We start from the raw sequence: 19,911 nt of genomic DNA, 5'->3' as shown, positions 1-19,911 counted from the left end.
TTACCCATGAACCATGGACCAACAAAAACTGTGTTTGAGTTTGGCCTTATTTAGTTTGCTAACCTATAATCAGGAACTAATGAAAAATAAAATCTGAATATGGGTTGCCAGAATGTAGAGAAGCACTGGCCTCTATAATCAACACCTTCATGTTCCTGAAAATGGAGATTGGCAGTATCCCATCATTGGATGTCCCTGAAATATTATGGTAACAGAATTCATAGTGCAATTTCACATCATTTTTCCCAAAACAATTATAGCATTTCTAGTTGTGTTTTTTTTATTTCACACTATTTTTAAACACTTTAATAGGTACTGAATTTTAATTCTAGCTTAAAAGTAAATGCCCACACTTCTAAGAATAGAGAAAAAATACAGTTCCTTTCATGTTGACTTTCCTATTTATTATGACCCATGAACTTGTAGCTTGATTTGTATGTTCTTTTCTTTTTTAAGTTTATTTATGTATTTTGAGGGGGTGGGGAGGGCAGAGAGAGAGAATCCCAAGCAGGCTCTGCACTGCCAGTGCATAGCCTGATGTAGGGCTCAAACTCACAAACCATGAGATCATGACCTAAGCCAAAATTGGACACTTAACTGACTGAGCCACCCAGGTGCCCCTATGTGATCTCTTTTTAAGAGGGTTTTGTTGTATATGAAAACTTATCTGATTTTAGAGTGCTCATTTAAGAAATTACTTAAAAGAGTTGTGTGTAGTTTTTTAAGTAAACTTTTTTGAAGTATTGCATACTACAGATCATAAGTGTATGGCTTCATGAATTTAAGAGTTGTGATTTTTCTCAACTACATTTCAGACACTAATATCTGGAGCTGTAGTAGAACAACTTGACTTCCTACGAATCAGTGACACAGAAGAGTAAGTCCTTTTGGGTTTTTATTAGAAAAGCAGGAAATTAGAATTAGAAATACAGGAAACCTGAAACTTTTTCTTTTAATTTCTAGGCTTCCAGAATTTAAGAGTTTTGAGGAACTAGAACTTCCCAAACATTCAAAAGTCAAACGACAAAGCAGCACCCCCAGTACTCCTGAACTAGAACAGCAACCAGATGTCGCCATTACCGAATGGAAGAACAAGCCCACCCATGAAATTCTTCAAAAACTGAATGTGAGGAAGATGTATTTCCCACATGGCTCTGAGTGAGGTTGACAGGCAGGAATTCTCAGGGGCAAGCCATCTTTCTTTTGTCCTCTCAGAGAAGGTAGATAAATGTGCCTGGGTAGATGGCCTCTCTATATTAGGGGCAGTAATGAGAGAGATTGTTCTCATTGTTAAGACATTAGCATGGATGTCTTAAACATGCTTAAGGAGTAGGGATAAATTGGGTTGCCTTGGGTATGAAGGTATTGTATGAGCCATTAAAGAAGTTATGTCAGGAATAATTCCCTTTGGGATCTCCAGACTTCTCTTTTAGTACACTTCCCTTCTTTTTCCCAACTTAGATCTCCTCTCCTGCCCTAGTGTTTAGGTCTTAATGTTTGCTGTAAGTCTCTCCAGTCACTGTGGAAAGCAATCCTATAACCACATCCATGTGAATATTATGTTACCAACTTAATTTTTACCTTCCCTAAGATTATTTGCATTTTAAAAGAGGTAGTGCGAGAGTGGAGTATAGTAGTTATTCGAGGAAATGAAATTCTAATGATAGAACTAAAATACTATGACATCTTGTTGGGCTATACCACAAATTTGAGCATGTAGGTTAAATATATATCTTTCCAGACATTATTAGTCCTTGTTATTGATTGACATTATCTATAGATCTCCATTACCATGAGTATGATATGGTAGGCATAAAACACATAGCATGGTGTCATAATACATATAAAGCACTCTATATATGTCGTCTTCTTTTATCCATCTCCTCATAATAGGTTGATAGCAACATGGTCTCTCACTTATGAATAAGCAATGTACAAAAGGGAATGGTTGAATGGCATGGCCAAATTTCTCAGAGAGTGACAGAATCAAGTATTAATCAAGTATTAGTGCTTGTAGACATTTTCTATCCCTTGCTTATCTTATTTACTGGAAAATTTGATTATTAAATACTACCACATGAGGAAGCCAACTTGTCTACTCTCTGTCTCCAAGACACCTTAGATAAATAGTTGTGTAATGTCATCTGATGCTTGGTAATATATCAGTAACAATTGATCTGGCAGATCTGGCAGATCAGTAACAATTCCATGGCAGATTTCCTCTCTGCATCATGTGGTTACATTTCTGTGGTAAATTCTGTACCCATTTTATTCCAGTTACTCACAGTGATTTGTATTTTTAGGACTGCAGTTGTCTGGCTAGCCAAGTCATCCTGCTGGGTATACTGCTCAAAAGAGAAGGCCCCAACTTCATCACCAAGGAAGGTAAATATACATGCCTAACAGAAAATTTTTAAATAATGAGATCTCTCTATTCTTGGGTATATATCAAATATACCTTTTGAATAGATACTAAAATGTTATGTTATTTTATCCTCCATTAAATGCTTTTTTTTAACCTTTAAATGGAAAATGTTTATTCATACCCCCTAGAGTAGAATAGACTGATGTATGAACTCCTAAATTGCTTTCATGCAATGATGCTTGATTGTTTCTCTGATTGTCTGAATGGTGTTAGGGCCTCATTCTGCCTGTGACTGTTAACCTTTGATGACTTCTTTCATAGTTGTTTATTGACAGTTTCTGTTTCCAGTTTTAGTTTCTGTTTGTTTTTAAGAATAATATTGAATCATTAAAGCTATAAAAATTAGCTCCTTCATGGTCTGCAGCAGCCATTTGAAATGGAACATGATATGTAATAGAACTGTGCTCTAAACATTGTTAACAAAAATAAATCATTTCTAATCATGTCCATTCTGCATTAAGGATGTAACCCAATTATCCCTGAAACCCACACTTGTATGTTGAGTCACTCTAAGGGAGTCTTGAATTCTATATCATGATCTGCTTCTGTCATTTTATTATATAGAATAATATAGAATACATTCCAAGATACTCAAAGTTTTTGGCTCATCTGAAAATCCTCTGTTAAAGGGGCATGTTGATTTGGTTAGGATTACAAACTGAGTCAGTGTTCTGAACAACAATGTAATTAATAAGACTTATAGTTTTGGCAGTAAACAAACATAATTGTGTATTCAGATAAGGTCTACTTAGTTTTTACATTATTGTAGCTAAGAGATAAACTTCTTGAATAGTATATATGTCAACTGAATAGTCCTAATTTTCTTAACTGAGTAAAGGCAGAAAAACTTTCAACAAATTTCAGACAGAAGACTTCATGTTTTTAATTAGTCTTGAAACTATAAGCAGAATCCCAGTTATATTGAGGACATTGATTGAAATTCATACTTTAACTAAAACAATAGGATTTTTAAAAGGCAAACATTTTATTAGGAACCTAGAATTCAGAATGGCTATTTTAGTAGTGCTTTAAAATAAAACGAAGTTTATATAAAATTGTTTATAATGAAAATGCTGAGAGAATTATTTTTTAAACTATTTTTATAAGCAGGAATAATACTCATATTTTGCTTAGATATTTGAAAGATTGAGTTTTAAATCTATAAAATCTTTTACATTGAAAATCATAAGCATCTACAGAATCTGAATATAATTTTATCCAATTTGTTATAAAGCTATAAAAAATATATTCATGGTAAAATGATAAAGATCTTGTTCTCTATCCTTGTTTTCTTTTTGCTACTCTCTCCTGTCACCATGATTAATTTATTGTTGACAAGCCAGTCATGAGGCCAGACCACATGTAAATTGCCAAAGAATGAAGTCCAGTGGTGTCTTTTGGACTAGTACATATTGGAAGGATCATACACATAACAGAGTCTCTATAAAAGTTTTCTGAAACACATAAATGAAGAATCATATATATTCAGAGTCTATAGTATTTGTGCAATTTGCTGCATTCTGTTTATTTTCTTTAGTAAATTAAAATAACTTATTTTTAATTGTTAAAAATTTAGATTGCATATTAATTAAGAAGACAATCAATTTCAAGAAATAAAGTACTCACCAAAATCATATACTCAAAGTAAATACTAACAAGTGCTGGGACATTCACACTATATATTTGGGTTACATATTTAAATATGTCAAGTAGTTCAGAATACTAATGGATGTGCATGTATTAACTCTAGTGGAATAAAAATTAAATTCAAGAGTAATATTTTTAAAGAGAATAAATGTTATGCATTTAATTAAAAGGTGTTTTTTTTTCAACAAAGACTTTATTATCTAATGTCTAGGAACCGTTTCTGATCACATTGAGAGAGTCTATAGAAGAGCTGGCAGCAAAAAGCTTTGGTTCGTATTAGTGTCCTTGTCATTATGTTTTATTTTTTGTGTTGTCATGTTTAAAGGCATAAAGGTAATAGACCAATCCTAAAGATGGTTATTTATCCAAATTTTTACCTTTTTTAATTTTAGAGAGAAAAAGAGTGTGAGCGAGGGAGAGGGGCACAGGGAGAGAGAGAGAAACCTAAGCAGGCTCCACGCTGAGTGCAGAGCCCAACGTGGGGCTTGATCCCACGACCCTGAGATCATCACCTGAGCCGAAATCAAGAGTCAGACATTCAATTGACTGAGCCACCCAGGCGCCCCAAATTTTTACTTTTAAACTCCAAGGTTATGGCCATGATTCTGTCTACTTTCTAAGGACCTGCCTACATTCCATTGTATCATGGCTCTCCCAAGATATTAAAAATAATGTCTGGGAATAAAGACCTCCATAGGAATAGAAACTAGAGAGCATATTCACTGGAGTGATATGCTAATGAGTCTTTCCTACACCACACCTGCTCTGTCCCAGCAATGTTCTTTAGGTTCTACTTTGTATTCAGGATATCTATTCTGTGATCATAGAAGGCCATGAAAAGAGACCAATGGTTCATTTAATCATAAGCAAAAATAATAGAAGGCTGTTCTCTTACCACTTAAGTTAGAATGAATCCCAGTGATTACAGTTGCTTCATGTAAAATAACATGTTCTGCAAAAGTAGTCTCCCAGGGACTGAAAAAAAAATTAGGTAAGTTGAGATAAAATTGTTTCAATTCACAGTGGGGGTAGGTATGCCTAAATGCATAGCCCTCTGTATTTGGAAGCAATTGTAGCCATTTTACTAGAAGAATCTAACATTTTGAAAGTAGGAGTACATGTATTTTTTAAACAACCCATTATTATCTCATTTTGAAAAAAAAAGATCTCAAGCAATGTGATAAGAAACTCTCATAACCTCAATAAGCCTCAAATTTCTAATCACTAAGGGGATTTGATGAAACAATTTCTTAGCAGTATTTCAACTCTATGATTTATAGTAAATATATTATTCCAACCCAGAAGAAATAAGATAATAATCCTCTCACTAAATCTCAAATTTTCACTGTAAATTCTCAGCACAGTAAGGCATATAAGCCAATAGATGTTTCTTTAAGCCAGTAAGTTTCAAATGTGGTCTATAGTCTTATTTTTTGCTAAGCAGACTTGTTTTTGCTTTATGTTATTATATTTGGATTGTAGATAAAGCATTAACTAGCACATATTTAGAGTGCTGTTATGTTTAAAAGAACAAATGCCTGTAAGTTTATTTACTGTATTTTCCCTTTTATGGCTTTCCACTGACACATCCAGGTTGGCGGTACGCTATGGGGCTGCCTTTACCCAGAAATTTTCTTCCTCTATAGCCCCACACATTACTACTTTTCTGGTACATGGGAAACAGGTAACACACACAGAATGTGGAAAAACTCAAGCTGCTTGAAACGTGTGGGCTTATTTGCATTCTGAGGGTTAAGTATGTCTTTTGGTCTTCAAGTGTGTGGGCGAAAGCTTCTCTAAAAGTAGGAAGTGTTTGTTTCACTAACTTTATCAGTTATTGACTTAATTTTCTACTCATCCGTCTATGTTGAGATTAAAGAATATAAATGCTTTTTATAGGACAGCATCCATGGATATCCTGAAATACAGGAAAACAGTTTTAAACCTATATTTTCATTTTATTTTTTTCATCTAGAAGTTCCACATGAATTTTACTTTTGAGGGAAAAAATGTCTTATATATTGCATGTGCCATGCATTAAAAAAATCTGTTCTCTCTACAGTCTGAGACTTTTCCAGAAATGTAAAAATAGCAGTGTGAATTCCGTCCTCCAACATTCTGGCTTTATCAGGAAAAAAATGCTGGTATTTCATTGTGTCACTTCCTAAAATTGAGTACTAAGAGAGTCCCCAATCCAGGGATTTGGTTATCTAGGCACCAAAAGAAACATGATTTAAAGTGGTTATAGGAATAGATGACATTTACCAGTGACATACTTAATAATGAATTTTTTAATGCAAAGTCAGAATACTCACTTAATTCCTCCTCCTACTCCTCATCAAAGGCATGGTTAGGCCCCCTTTTTCTTTTTTTTAAATTGATAATGGCATGAACAGTGCTGGTAACAGAGGTGAGGATGAGGAATCCCTCCCTAATTCTGGATGGTCTACAGTCTGGGAGACTTCAGCTGTTAGGTCCAGGGTCGGCTAAGTATTTCCTCCAAATTATTATGTGAGGACCTAACTGCACATTTTTCAGTCTCTTCCATCAGGGACCCCATTCATTCATCATCTTTTAGATTTGTCAACCTCTGGCGTGCTCTCTTCTTTGCCCCCAGGTCGGTTGTGCGCTGTGCAGCAAGTCTTTTAAGTAAAGTAGTGGACAGCCTGGCCCCATCCATTACTAATGTTTTAGTGCAGGGAAAACAGGTAAGTATCTGATTTTCAGACTGTCACTTGGTCACAATCACAAGTTTCTGGATAGGACTCTTGCTTTTAAATCTAGCAAGCCTCAGTGTCCTAGGCCTCTCAACCATATTAACAATGGCTCAGGCATTTCTACAGAAGGCTCCTTCCCCAAGCAAAACCTGGTCTTAAAAATGCACAGTTACTAAGTAGATCACTCCTTTTTCCTGCTGTACCTTAGAGCTGTGATTTTCAGTTCCTGTGTTTAGATCAGTGAAGATGCTGACCCAGAAAATGGATTAATCCCTACTGAGGTACTCCAGACAGGTTTAGGATAGGCAGGGCAAAGACAGGTGAATAGTGAAGGGCACATTTTTCCTTCTACTCCACATGAGAGTCTTCTCACCCTTAGAAACGCACTGACTCCCCAGATCCTTAACCTTTTGAGCCACGTCTCCCTGTAGCTCCTCCACTCCCACAAGGGACAGCTCTCAGCAGCTCCTTCTCACAGAACCATCGCAGAACCAGCAGCCCTTCTCTCCACTGGGTTCTCAAAACAGGCCTATGACACTTCTCACAATCTGCCCTGGATTCCAGTTCATTTCAATGTGTGTCTCTACCCCAGGGTAGGCTGTGAACCCCTGGAAGTCAGGGCCCAGGTCTGGTCCTGTCCCAGCATGGGGTCTGGCTTGGAGTAGGCACTTGATGCATGTGGCTTGAATTGAGCCTGTGCACGTGGGTATGCAGTGTGGAATGTGGCTGCTCATTTCTTGTTTTGTTTTCTATAAGCTCTAATTACCTGGCTGAACCACCATTTGGTTGGAATGAAAACCTGTTTGCTTTTTTTCTCTTCTTTGGGAATGTGTGTGCTTTATTGTGTTTTCCTGACAGTTAACCTAAGGGTATAATAAGCTTTAATAGTATGAAATACTTGTAACCTTCTTTAATAGAATCAGCCCATTGCTTACATTTCAGGGCTCTTAATTCATTGAAATTATATCATCTTGACATCCAGCTTGAAATGTTAGAATAGTAAGTTATTTTATCCTGTAGCATTTAATAACAATGACAAAGCAATAATGCTAATTAAAACCCTTAAGAAAAAGTTAAATCACTTTCATGTATATTATTATCTCTATTTTCTCCAAATTATTAAGAGGTAGAATTTTCATCCTCATTTGTCAGCTACATAGACCAAGGTACAGGAAGTACGTTATCCAGTGCCCTTCCTCACCACGGTCCTCACCTCCAGCCATAGTCTCATACTGTTGCCCTGGACTGAATCACCTCTGAAAGAAAGTAAATGGGCTTTGGAAAGCTACTTTTCCTTGGATTTTAGGTCCCTGTAGTATATTTGAAAATACAGTTAATTCTACTGTCTATGAATAGATGAGAGGGTTTTGGAGGTCTTTGTCATCTCCAAATGGCACCTGACACTTGGAGAAGGGTAGGTTAGTCATGTCCATTCTTTGCATTATATAGAGGGGCTTGCAGCTTGTGATCCTGAGACTCTGCTCCCCATATCCCAGAAGCCTTGGAACCTGTCCTGAGGCTGTGGCTGGACCATTGCCCATCAGACCATCACATGTCCCAGGGAAATAGTCACTTAAGAGCTGAGTAAGCCTGGGAGGCTGATAGTTCAGGTGCATGAAGTCCATTCACTGACTGCATCTTACCCCTTTACAAAAAACAAATGAGAATGGAGCATTCAAAGTTTGCATTCGCTGATTCATGAAATGCTGAAAGTTAATACTGTTTAAACAAAGCACTTTCAGATCACCTCAAGCTCTCCGGAATGAAATAGTGGTTTAGTCATCAATGCTTCCAGAGGCAGTAATGTGCCTTCTATTTGTTTTCTTCTTTACACACTGACATTTTAATAAAAGTAATCGCACTTGGACTAACTGGTTGGTACCACTTGTGATATAATAAACCAGCAGTTCTCAGTTTTCACTCCATCACAGAGTTGAGGCAAAAGACCCCATGTTCTGCTCTCTCCCCTCATCTCTGAAAATACAAGGGCCCTTTGATAAGCTCTTCATTTTCCTGCCTCTTATAATCGTGCACTGTCCATGGAAGAGAGAAGGAGAAGGGTAATGAGGGGGAAGGCAGACTCTTCTGGGAGACAATATGCCAAGGAGAGAGGAGAGAGAGAAACCCAGTATTCCTCTTGCCAGCTTCAGCAGCACTCTCTGCTTTGAGTATTTGTTGTCATTTCCCTCTGTGCCTTCTCATTTCCTAGGCCTGTGGGCAGCCTCATTTATCCCTCTCCACAGGTGAGAGATACATCAACAAGTATTTTAATACTCACTAGGTGCCTAACACTATGCCAAGAAAAGTGGGGGCTACACTAGAACCATATGACCTTGCATCTGCCTTTGAAAAGGTTATAGTGGTGTTAAAGAGCAAAAGTTCCACATGAGAAACTATAAAAGAAGTGAAAAATGTACTCTCAAATACTAAATTGTATAGACTGTGCAGTAAAGTAAAACTATCCAATGTATTTTGGTTTCTCTGGGGAGTTTCTAGTACTAAAGTCATTCAGAATAATTTTCTCTTAATAGTTATTTATATTCCTTCCCTGCTTTTATCCACTCACCTTCACTCCCCTAACTGGGACCCTTACCTGCCCTCATATTTTAGACCAGACTGTGAACCATCATGAACTCCAGTGGGAGTCACGCTTTGAAAGCCATTTTAATAAATAGCAGGAACAGTTATTCTACCTAATTCCCTAGCTCGCATAGAGTAATTTCAGCCTGCCAGTCATCCTGAGCCTTGATTTTTTTTTCTTTTATCTTTTAGTAGCTAGGAAGTTTTTGCAATAAAATTCTGCCACTTATAGGTAACTCTGGGTGCCTTTGGGCATGAAGAAGAGGTTATCTCTAATCCTTTGTCTCCAAGAGTGATTAAGAACATCATCTATTACAAGTGTAATACCCATGATGAGAGAGAGGCGGTCATTCAGCAAGAACTGGTCATCCATATTGGCTGGATCATCTCCAATAACCCTGAGTTATTCAGTGGCATGCTGAAAATACGAATTGGGTGAGTAAAGTGCTTTGCATTTGCGTAAACAGAATTGTTCAAGGTGTCTTCCAACAGACTTGGCCTACCCCAGGCCTGGTGCGTATCTAGGAAAGCACATCTTTCTCTGAAGTAATAGAGGCAACATCTGGTGGTTTGAAGAAATAAATACATATGAACTGAAAGAATCTTCCTGTTTTTTTAACTCCCATGTTAGGCATAACGACGTAACTGTTCTCTGGAAAATCAAGCTCCAGGGATTTAAACAGCTACATCATGTTTTAAAAAGAAAACAACAACAAAACATAAGCATAATACTTGTAAAACTTTCTATAAATAAAATGGATAAGGCTTAAGAGAAGAATGATTTTCAGTAAAATTGGGTGTGAGGAAGATATACACTCAGGTAAAATATTTGTTCTTTTAACAATATTCTGCTGCATCCATTTTCTACCAGAATCTAATTTTTAATTATTAAAATCATAAATGTTCTGTTTGGAGGAGAAATTAAAAGTAAGGATCTGACAACCTTGAATCCTCTTAATCAAGAATTTTATGAGGCAGTGTGGTAGGGCCAGTTGACGAGGCTTCAGCATTCAGAATTGAGTGTGGGTCCTGGCCACCACTTACCACTTTAGTGACCTGAGATAAATGATGCTGAGCCTCTCTAGCCTCACTTTCATACCAGGCTCATTGTTTTATGTGAGATGAAATGAGAGAATATGTTTTAAAACACTACCACAACCAAATAAAGTATAAATGCTTTTATTTAACATATTTTTATTGTAACATACATGAATATATTGTAATTGTAAGAATCAAACAATACTGCACATATAGAGTAATCTAATATATGGCCAATTGAGGATGTTCTTTAAGTGTTTAAAAAGAATATATAGTCTGTCAGACACAAATATATGTGAGTGTGTGTGAGTATGAATAAGTGTATCACTTCCTAATTATATAAATGTATCGTTAGTATCTTTACTATTTCTATCCTACTTGATTTTTGGTGAAACATATTAATTTCTCATTTTAGTTATGGATTTATCTCCTCCTTGCATTTTTATCAGTTTTGTTTTGTATATTTTAAAGGGTTTTTTTTGTTTGTTTGTGGGACTTTATAATTTTAAAAATATATCTTCCCTTGTGCCATTTATTTTCTACTTGAATTCTTTTAAAAATATTTTAATTTCAAACATCTACAAAAGTATAGAGACTAGTAATAAAATCTTATGTGCCCATACTTTTACTCAGTTTCAACAATATCATCCTATGCCCTACCTATGACCCACCCTACCAACACCCCCTCTAGGTTAAAAGAAATCCATCATACCATTCAATCTGTAAATACTTGAGTGTGCATAACAAATTATTTTTTGACTGATACTACTGCCATACCTGCTTTCTTTTTCTGTCATTATTAGCTTAGTATACTGTCTTCTATCTTTTTACCTTTAATGTTCTTTTTTCATTTAGTATAGATATATCTTTTATATTCAGGATTTATGCTGTATTTATTTCTAATTCAATCTTAGATTATCTTTTCATTTGTGCCTTTCATTTCATTTCATTTGTGCCATTTCTTCTCTATTTTGACTTACTCATTCCTACCTTTTTTTTTCTGTTTACCATTACAACTAAGGTTTTAGTTTTGCACATGAGTATGAAGCACTTTATGAGAAATGATTACCTAGTTTTTCCTTCAAAAAATTACGTATAAAAAAACTAGTTGCTTATTTGGCAGGATCTGCCTACCTCTTGTTTCAACAATTCTCATTCTAGGAATTTAGACCTGTTTTACAGGACTCTTCATTCCAACAGTGTTTGAAAGAGTGAAACATTGGGAACAAGCTGCATATCCATCACTAGCAAATTGTTTAAATAAATTGTGATAGCTATGTAGTAAAATGCCGTGCAGCCATGACAAGTAACAAGAGAAAGCCGATACTGACATTTATAAATGTCCAAGATAAATTAAGCGAAACAGTAAGTAAGTTGCAAATGTATTGTTCCATTTTTTAATAAAAGAGAAATAATAATACTGCACATATATGTATATATGGGGAAATATCTGAAAAATGGAAATAAAATTAGCGTCTGTTATATTCTCTAGATTTCTACTTTTAAGTTATATTTTTCAGTTTTATTTGAAGTTTTTTATTTGAGATTATTTTTAAACTTTTTGCCTGATTTCAGTTATAACATATTTCAGGTGAATTTCCCAATCTTTGGTCCCCTTTCTTTTGATATCAAGAAGTGAGTTTACTCAGCATAGAACTTGACCTTAATTTTTATCTCTTAAAATTGTTCTTTTCAAAGATTTAGAGGTATTACAAATAAATTATAAAGACTTTGAGTCATACCCTGACTTGTTCAGTGTGTTTGCTCTAGTATTTTTAACTCCAACCTCTTGACTACATATAAGGATACAGAAATGAGTCTTTCATGTATGTTGTCTGTGTGTTGTCGGTAAATGAAAGGAAATGTGATTCTCTGTATCCATACAAGGTATTAAAAGTACTCTATTGTCCCAGACTCAGGCATTGCTCTGAAGCTGAGAAGCAAAGGTTGTAACTCTTCCAAAGCACATTCTTTGTAATAAATGTTCTATTCAGGAAAGCCTTTTTAAGTGATAGTCATCCTGGCAGAGGTCTAAACAAAGCCTTGGAGTAAAAGTTAACGGTTTCCCAAGGTTTTACTTCCAGTGCTGTGTTTTTCAGCCTTTAGTGCTTTTCCTTTACTGCTTATTCAGCATTTTAGGCTAATTTATTTTCTTCCAAAAACCCATTGGAATTTCCTTTCTTGAATTCAAATCTGACCTGAAGCTTCTTTCTCTTCATGGAAATGAAATATGTTTAATTTATTCTAAAAATAGTTTTCTTCCTGGTTTTGTTTTTGTTTTTGTTTGTTTTTGGGTTTTTTTTGGTATATGTTTAGTGCCTTCCATGAGAAATAACATACTCTTTTTCCTTAAACTGTGTCACCCAAAATAAAAATGTCAGGACAGCAGCATGTGACTTAGTATTTAATGATAGCAGAAAACCTCCTAATGAAGATTTGCCATGAAACTTTAATTATTCATTGTCCTGAAACTCATCCTGGAATTAATTATGGCATTATATTTCCATTTTGAGTATTAATAGTGTCCCTGCCTAACTCATTAATGTGTATTTCCCTCTCACGTGGGACTCACAGGGTCAGCCCTAAATACTGGTACATTTTCAGTTGGAGAGAAGTCTGTTTTTTCAAAAACGTGTAATTTATTTGAGAAATTTACTTTTGCTGAGGATTTGGACCACATCTTATCTTCCTGTATGTATCAGGTCTAGCTCAGAGGTCTAGCTCAATAAAATTTGAGCATTGTTTAATATATAGGTTATAAGCAGATTCAGATAACAGATTCAAATAGACAGTGATGGGGATTTTAGGAAAAATAAAAGATAGCATATCTCTGTGCTTATTAGATAAAGAAATAAAGGACTCTTTTACTTTTGATAAATGCCCTTGATTTGTACAACTTGTGTCCTTCAGGATATTACCAAGTTAAATAGGGCTTTGTTAAATGAAAATGCAGTCATACATGTAGAAGGTAGGATATAGCACTTTTCACCATCATTTATTAGTTGAGTGGTACAGTTAATCACATCAGAGTATGGTATGAGTTGCCTTATAATGGTACCTCTCTAAACAGCATTCCCAATAAGGATCTAAGGGGACACCCATATAAATAACAAACATGTGGTTAGTGCACTCAGAAGTTCACTGTGATAAACTATTTCCTCCTCTTCTTCCAACATAACCACAGAAATTATTTATTGAATGCCTATTATATACTACACAATATGCTAAAATACTCACATATATTATGTGATTAATCCATTCAACAAGTTTGAGGCAGGCACTAGTACCATTTTAAAATCAACAAACCGGGATTCAGAGCTTAGATAACCTGTCTTAGTCAAACCAGTATGTCAAAGTGAGATTTATACCCAGATCTGCCTGACTCCAAAGTTCGTGTTCTTTGATCTTAAGTACTTCGTGTGTACTTTCACTTATGTATACTGTTGCTGTTTTCTCAGGAAACAGGCATTGATGTTTTTCTAAAACCTTATGGCCTTTATGGTGTCTTCCACATGATTTCCACTTATGACCCATTTTGTGTTCAAGTATTCACGTAGCAATTATGATGTACTTTGGCTCCGGATGGTATTTGTCTTTTGTTTATCACTCCTCTAATTTGGCATCAGTACAGTTTAGCATTGTACAATGCGAGGCACACCAAAAAGCCTGAATAGTTAGAAGTTAATATGAGAAATGAGATTTTGCCCCTTTATTCATCATGAGACCAAAAAAATGGGGATGATTTGGAATTGATTCTAAATTAGCCCTTTGTACACTGTAAGAAATGCATTAAGATGCAATGAAAATTTAGCAAAGTAACTTGCCCATGGTCACAAGACCATGAACCAGGAATTGAACCTAGAGTGAATGTCTCCAGTGTTCATGTTTCCCCATCCCCTATTCCAGCTTTCTTGTCTATAAAATAAGGAAGCTATCCCTGCTTTGGCTTCCTCAGTGGATTGTGGGGATTTTGGGTAAGCAATGTGAAAATGTTTTGCAAAGCTTCAACATTATTTCTGTGACATTGAGTAATTTGAGGTCCTCTATCATGTGGCTTTTGGAGAACAGGTGACTCTAGGGATATCTTTATACATGCCATAAATCCCAAGAAGGAACCTCTCACATCCAACACACATTCATATTCTCTCTCTCTCTCTCTCTCTCTCTCTCTCTTCTCTCTCATATCTTCCAGTCCTAGGCTTGCAAAGACCCTCTGATCCCACAAGATACATTCACCCTCAAGGTATCCCTTTCTGCCATGGTTGTTTCTCCTTGAGAACCCAGTGCAAATGATCCCCAAGCATTTCACACAGAAACCTTAAGTCAAAATCCCTTTTGGATTCTCTGCTGCCATCTGACATGGTCTCACCCCTCCATCACTTGATCTTCCCTCATGAAATACTTGGCAAACACCTGTGCCCATAGTGCTCTTCTACCACATTGACAGAAAGGTCTTGGAACCTTGTTTGTATTCTAGGGATGTAGACAACATTAGAGCAGCACAGTTATCCTGTCTGTGGAGCTTTTGATAGTGTCCCTCTGAAAGATCTTTTTGTATCTTTTTAATATCTTTTTATTGCATTTTATCCTAATCAGTTTTACTCAGACCTCAGCTCCCTTAAGTGAATGGCTTCCTTGCGTGTTAGTTTACTACCAGCAGCAAACACATGTTTCTTTACAAGAATTTACCTTGAATTAGTTCCTGGAAGGTTTTAGTTTGCTTAATGATGAGCAAGTTATTTATTTTTAGGGTCCTTGAATGTCAAGTTTCTTATAAATTGTTGAACTTGTTGCTCCTCTAAGTCACCCGTTTGTGTATTATCGTGATTGCAGCATGATTTTTAAAAAAACGGGGTAGTGTTATAGAAAACATTCTTTGTTTTACTTCCTTAGTTAATTAAAGCGTTTCAGACTCATTCACATAAAAATTTTTACTATTGTTTCTCTTATTGATTATGAATAAAGAGATTGATAGTTCAGTTAGCTTTTAACACCATATTCTTCCCAAGATGCCAACACTCACTAGGCTGAATGGACATAAGATATAAGGACATTTGTCTTAGTCACAGCACACATACCTGGAACTCCTCAGCCCTATGTATACTTTTATCTCTCTGTTTTAACCTTTCTCTCTGAGGTTTTGGGTTTTTTTTTTTAATTTATTTATTTACATCACCCACTGCCTCAGTTGCTTTAAACCGGTATTTCTTTTCTCTTTTTTCCAAGGTTAATCCTGCCAGTGCGATTTCTCAACATTACTGCGATAGGCACTCCTGTGAACAAAATTAACCTGCTCACAGGAACGGTATTCTAGTCTGATAATGATTTGATTTGCTGTCTCATTATTGATTTGTGCTCCAGCTTTCATGTTGAAATAGATCAAGTTCCTGACAGGCCCATTACTGTAAAGACCTCCAATCAACTGCTTTCTGCTCTAGGTCTGTCAGTCAGGCTTTAGTGGGAGATAACCCCTGAGGATATATGTTATCAAGCCTTTTTCATCTCTGCTTTTCATACTGCCAGGACATCCTCTGTAAGTAATTATGATTTAGGCATGTCTTGTCTTCTGATGCCCACAACTGAGTTTGTAGATCATACATGTGGTGCTTAGAGAAGGCCGTTGAGGTCATAGGTACTAGACTGTAACATTGCTTGTGCAGTAAAGGAAAGAGGAGGTAATTAGAGCTCTGAGTTCATTAGCATGGCTTGATACTCATTCAGTGGTCTTTGTTTTTGACATTTGATATGAGGTGAGGAAGTGAGATGATGGAGCTCCCCTACCTCTATTCTGATTATTTCAGGGGTAGAGTGAGTGAGTCATTGTTCTCCAGCTTCTATAGGAAGCTCAGTTTGCCTTATGAAATCATCACTCTCTCTGTATTAATATGAATCAAACAGAAAAGTCCCTTCCTGCAATTTCCCTATCTCCTCTTATATGGCTTAGTAAATGCTTGCAGAGAGTTATTCATTCACTTGTTTAACAGCAAACTTGGCAAACACTGAGTATCTTCAAATAGGCTTAAAATGATTATTTTTAAAATTGTTTCTGGCTATGAATTAGTTATATTCTTTATGGCATGTGTTCAAAAAATGTCAGCTGTCCTGGTTTACCAATGATGTCAGATTTCCATATACTTCATTGTATATTTCACTCCTTGATTGGGGCATGTTGGAAAGAAAAATACAAACACATATACAATATGCTTACTAACCTCACAACAAGAGTTTTTAGAAGGATAAGGTTATCCCTAGGACTATATAGGAATACTATTCCACCTTTTCATAGTTTTCCAGCAGCGCTGAAGAATTCATTATTCTCAAATCAAACCTTGATACATATGAAGGTTGATCTGGTCAGTCGTGTGTATCTGCCACTTTCTCATTTGCTTATTGGCAAGTAAAGCATGTCCCTTGTTCTTTAGACAGACTGAATTTATACGGATGTGGTCCAAGGACAACCTTCATTTTTTTGAACTTCCACATTTGCTTGCTTGCTTGCTTGCTTGCTTTCCCCATCTTGCGTTAAGTGATTTTACATTGGAATTGTCACATCAGATTTGATGACTTTGTTAGTGGGAATGAGGGTAAGAAGTGAGACATTCTCATGCAAAGGAATTGATGCCCTTTTGTATTAGTAGTTCTAAAAATGGATTAAATGTCTTTGAATTTTTGCACTGTGTTATTCACTTGGTAATTTACTTTCTCTGTCTCTGACTGCTGTATAGTAGTTTATGTCTAAGACTTTTGCTATGTTTTAGTCCTTTGAATAATTCCAAGCTAAAAAGATTAGTTTGGACAATATTTTTGAATGAATAAATGTATTTTAATAATCTGACAGATAAATTATATTCATTTGTGCTGGAATGAATGAAAGACAGTCACTTTGTTTCTTTGGTGACTGTTGAGTGCAATGTTTTCTATAATTTGGCTCACAGAACTGCTGAGATTTTGTAAACAGAAGGAAGAAGCCTGAGGGAAATTTTTATATCTCCAACTATCTTTGTTTCTGGTACTAAATATTTTAAAAGGTAAATGTGATAAGTAATGTTCAGTTTTAATAACTCAAGTTTTGGAGGACTTTAGAATGGTAGCATTTAAAAATTAAGTTACTTATTTTAGAAGAGGACACCTCCGTTTTTTGGTTTCATTTTTTTTTAACAATTGTATTTATTTTTTATTTATTTATTTTTTTAATATGAAATTTATCGTCAAATTGGTTTCCATACAACACCCAGTGCTCATCCCAACAGGTGCCCTCCTCAATACGCATCACCTATCCCCCCCTCCCTTCCATCCCCCATCAACCCTCAGTTTGTTCTCAGTTTGTAAGAGTCTCTTATGTTTTGGCTCCCTCCCTCTCTCAACTTTTTCTTTTTCCTTTCCCTCCCCATAGTCTTCTGTTAAGTTTCTCAGGATCCACATAAGAGTGAAAACATATGGTATCTGTATTTCTCTGTATGACTTATTTCACTTAGCATAACACTCTCCAGTTCCATCCACGTTGCTACAAAAGGCCAGATTTCATTCTTTCTCATTGCCACATAGTATTCCATTGTGTATATAAACCACAATTTCTTTATCCATTCATCAGTTGATGGACATTTAGGCTCTTTCCAGAATTTGGCAATTGTTGAAAATGCTGCTATAAACACTGGGGTACAAGTGCCCCTATGCATCAGCACTCCTGTATCCCTTGGGTAAATTCCTAGCAGTGCTATTGCTGGGTCATAGGGTAGATCTAGTTTTAATGTTTTGAGGAACCACCACACTGTTTTCCAGAGCGGCTGCACCAGTTTGCATTCCCACCAACAGTGCAAGAGGGTTCCCGTTTCTCCACATCCTCGCCAGCACCTATAGTCTCCTGATTTGTTCATTTTAGCCACTCTGACTGGTGTGAGGTGGTATCTGAGTGTGATTTTGATTTGTATTTCCCTGATGAGGAACGACGTTGAGCGTCTTTTCACGTGCCTGTTGGCCACTTTAGAGAAGTGTCTGTTCATGTCTTCTGCCCATTTCTTCACTGGGTTATTTGTTTTTCGGGTGTGGAGTTTGGTGAGCTCTTTATAGATTTTGGATACTAGCCCTTTGTCTGATATGTCATTTGCAAATATCTTTTCCCATTCCGTTGGTTGCTTTTAGTTTTGTTGATTGTTTCCTTTGGAGTGCAGAAGCTTTTTACCTTCATGAGGTCCCAGTAGTTCATTTTTGCTTTTAATTTCCTTGCCTTTGGGGATGTGTCAAGTAAGAAATTGCTGCGGCTGAGGTCAGAGAGGTTTTTTCCTGCTTTCTCCTCTAGGGTTTTGATGGTTTCCTGTCTCACATTCAGGAGAAGAGGGCACCTCCTGAAGTTAAGTGGATATGGCTCTTGCTTAAGTAATTCTAAGACTTGAATTTAAAAGTTTTATCACCTTTCTCCAACCTGAGCCTCTCAGGAGTCAGATAAAAGGAGTTTGCTAACATTTTTTATGACTCTAATTTCAAAAGGTTTTTAACATACATTATCTCATTTTTTTCTCAAAATAATTCCATAAAATTAGCTGAACAAGTAATAATAATGTTCCCATTTGAAAAATAATTTGTTAGTGGGGCACAGCTGGTAAGTGACAGAACTGGTATTTAATCCTGTCTTTATTGTTTTTGCTTTTCATTATAAAAATTTTTAAATGTTTAATAAATAGAATAATTTGGTAAAGTCCCATATGCCCTTTATTTAAAATGGACATAGGCAGTTGTTAGCAATTTACATTTGCTGTATTTGCTTCATCTTTTTGGGGGGAGGCGGGGGCTGTAGTTTATAAAGCAAATCCCAGACATTTTTGTTTTTACTCCTTAATATTTTAATAAGTATATGTCTCTTAAAAAGAACATTTTCTCAGTAATCACAATACCATTATCACACCTAACAAAATTAGCAGTAATTCCTTAATATCACCTAATATCCAGTTCTTATTCAGATTTCTCTAGTTGTCCCCATAATAACTTCAAAAAAAAAAATCAGGATCCCAAACAAGGCACACACATGGCATTAGTTGTCTCTTAAATCACTTTTAATCTAGAACAAGATGTCCAAACCCCACTTTCTTTTCATGCCATTGACTAAAAGTCAGGTCTTTAGATTTTTAATTTGATTTTCTTTCTTTTATACTAAGTTGCCTCAAATGTAAATGTTAAATAAACAAAATGATAGAGGATAATTATAACCTATAAAATTAAAAACATAATTTTTATTTAAAGAGAGGTCCATGGAGCAGTTATTATCACTGAAATGTTGCTTTAATGGGTAATTTCATAAACAACTTTAACATCAAAGCATCCAAAGTAACTATATCCTTGTGGCTTTTATCCTGATATAACATTTTTACTAATACAGTTCATAATAATGAACAATCGAAGACATTCTAGTCTTTCGCAATAACATAGCTTTAGTCCAGCTTTTCTTTGAACTGATTAGAGAAATATAAATCATACATCTTAATTCTGTCACACATTCTGTTGTTTTGTTTA

General features: G+C 35.8%; 1 protein-coding gene across 7 annotated transcripts in view; it reads left to right on the top strand.

The window, feature by feature from the left end:
* The window catches only part of PHKB (phosphorylase kinase regulatory subunit beta), a 259,693-nt gene that overhangs the window by 225,006 nt on the left and 14,776 nt on the right, over nt 1-19,911 (top strand). For 6 of the 7 annotated variants that reach the window (XM_027044492.2, XM_027044494.2, XM_027044497.2 and 3 more), the window contains 6 exons: nt 816-877; nt 964-1,126; nt 2,304-2,385; nt 4,284-4,341; nt 6,690-6,780; nt 9,602-9,804. In XM_027044492.2, coding sequence (XP_026900293.1) covers nt 816-877; nt 964-1,126; nt 2,304-2,385; nt 4,284-4,341; nt 6,690-6,780; nt 9,602-9,804 — 659 coding nt within the window. Of the gene's footprint in view, nt 1-815; nt 878-963; nt 1,127-2,303; nt 2,386-4,283; nt 4,342-5,665; nt 5,757-6,689; nt 6,781-9,601; nt 9,805-19,911 lie in introns of all 7 variants that reach the window. The other variant, XM_027044493.2, reaches the window with a different exon arrangement.

The sequence above is a fragment of the Acinonyx jubatus genome, chromosome E2, assembly GCF_027475565.1.
Source record: "Acinonyx jubatus isolate Ajub_Pintada_27869175 chromosome E2, VMU_Ajub_asm_v1.0, whole genome shotgun sequence".
NCBI lineage: Eukaryota > Metazoa > Chordata > Mammalia > Carnivora > Felidae > Acinonyx > Acinonyx jubatus.
Note: the sequence above shows the minus strand (reverse complement) of the source record. Positions and strands in the feature narration are given on the sequence as shown.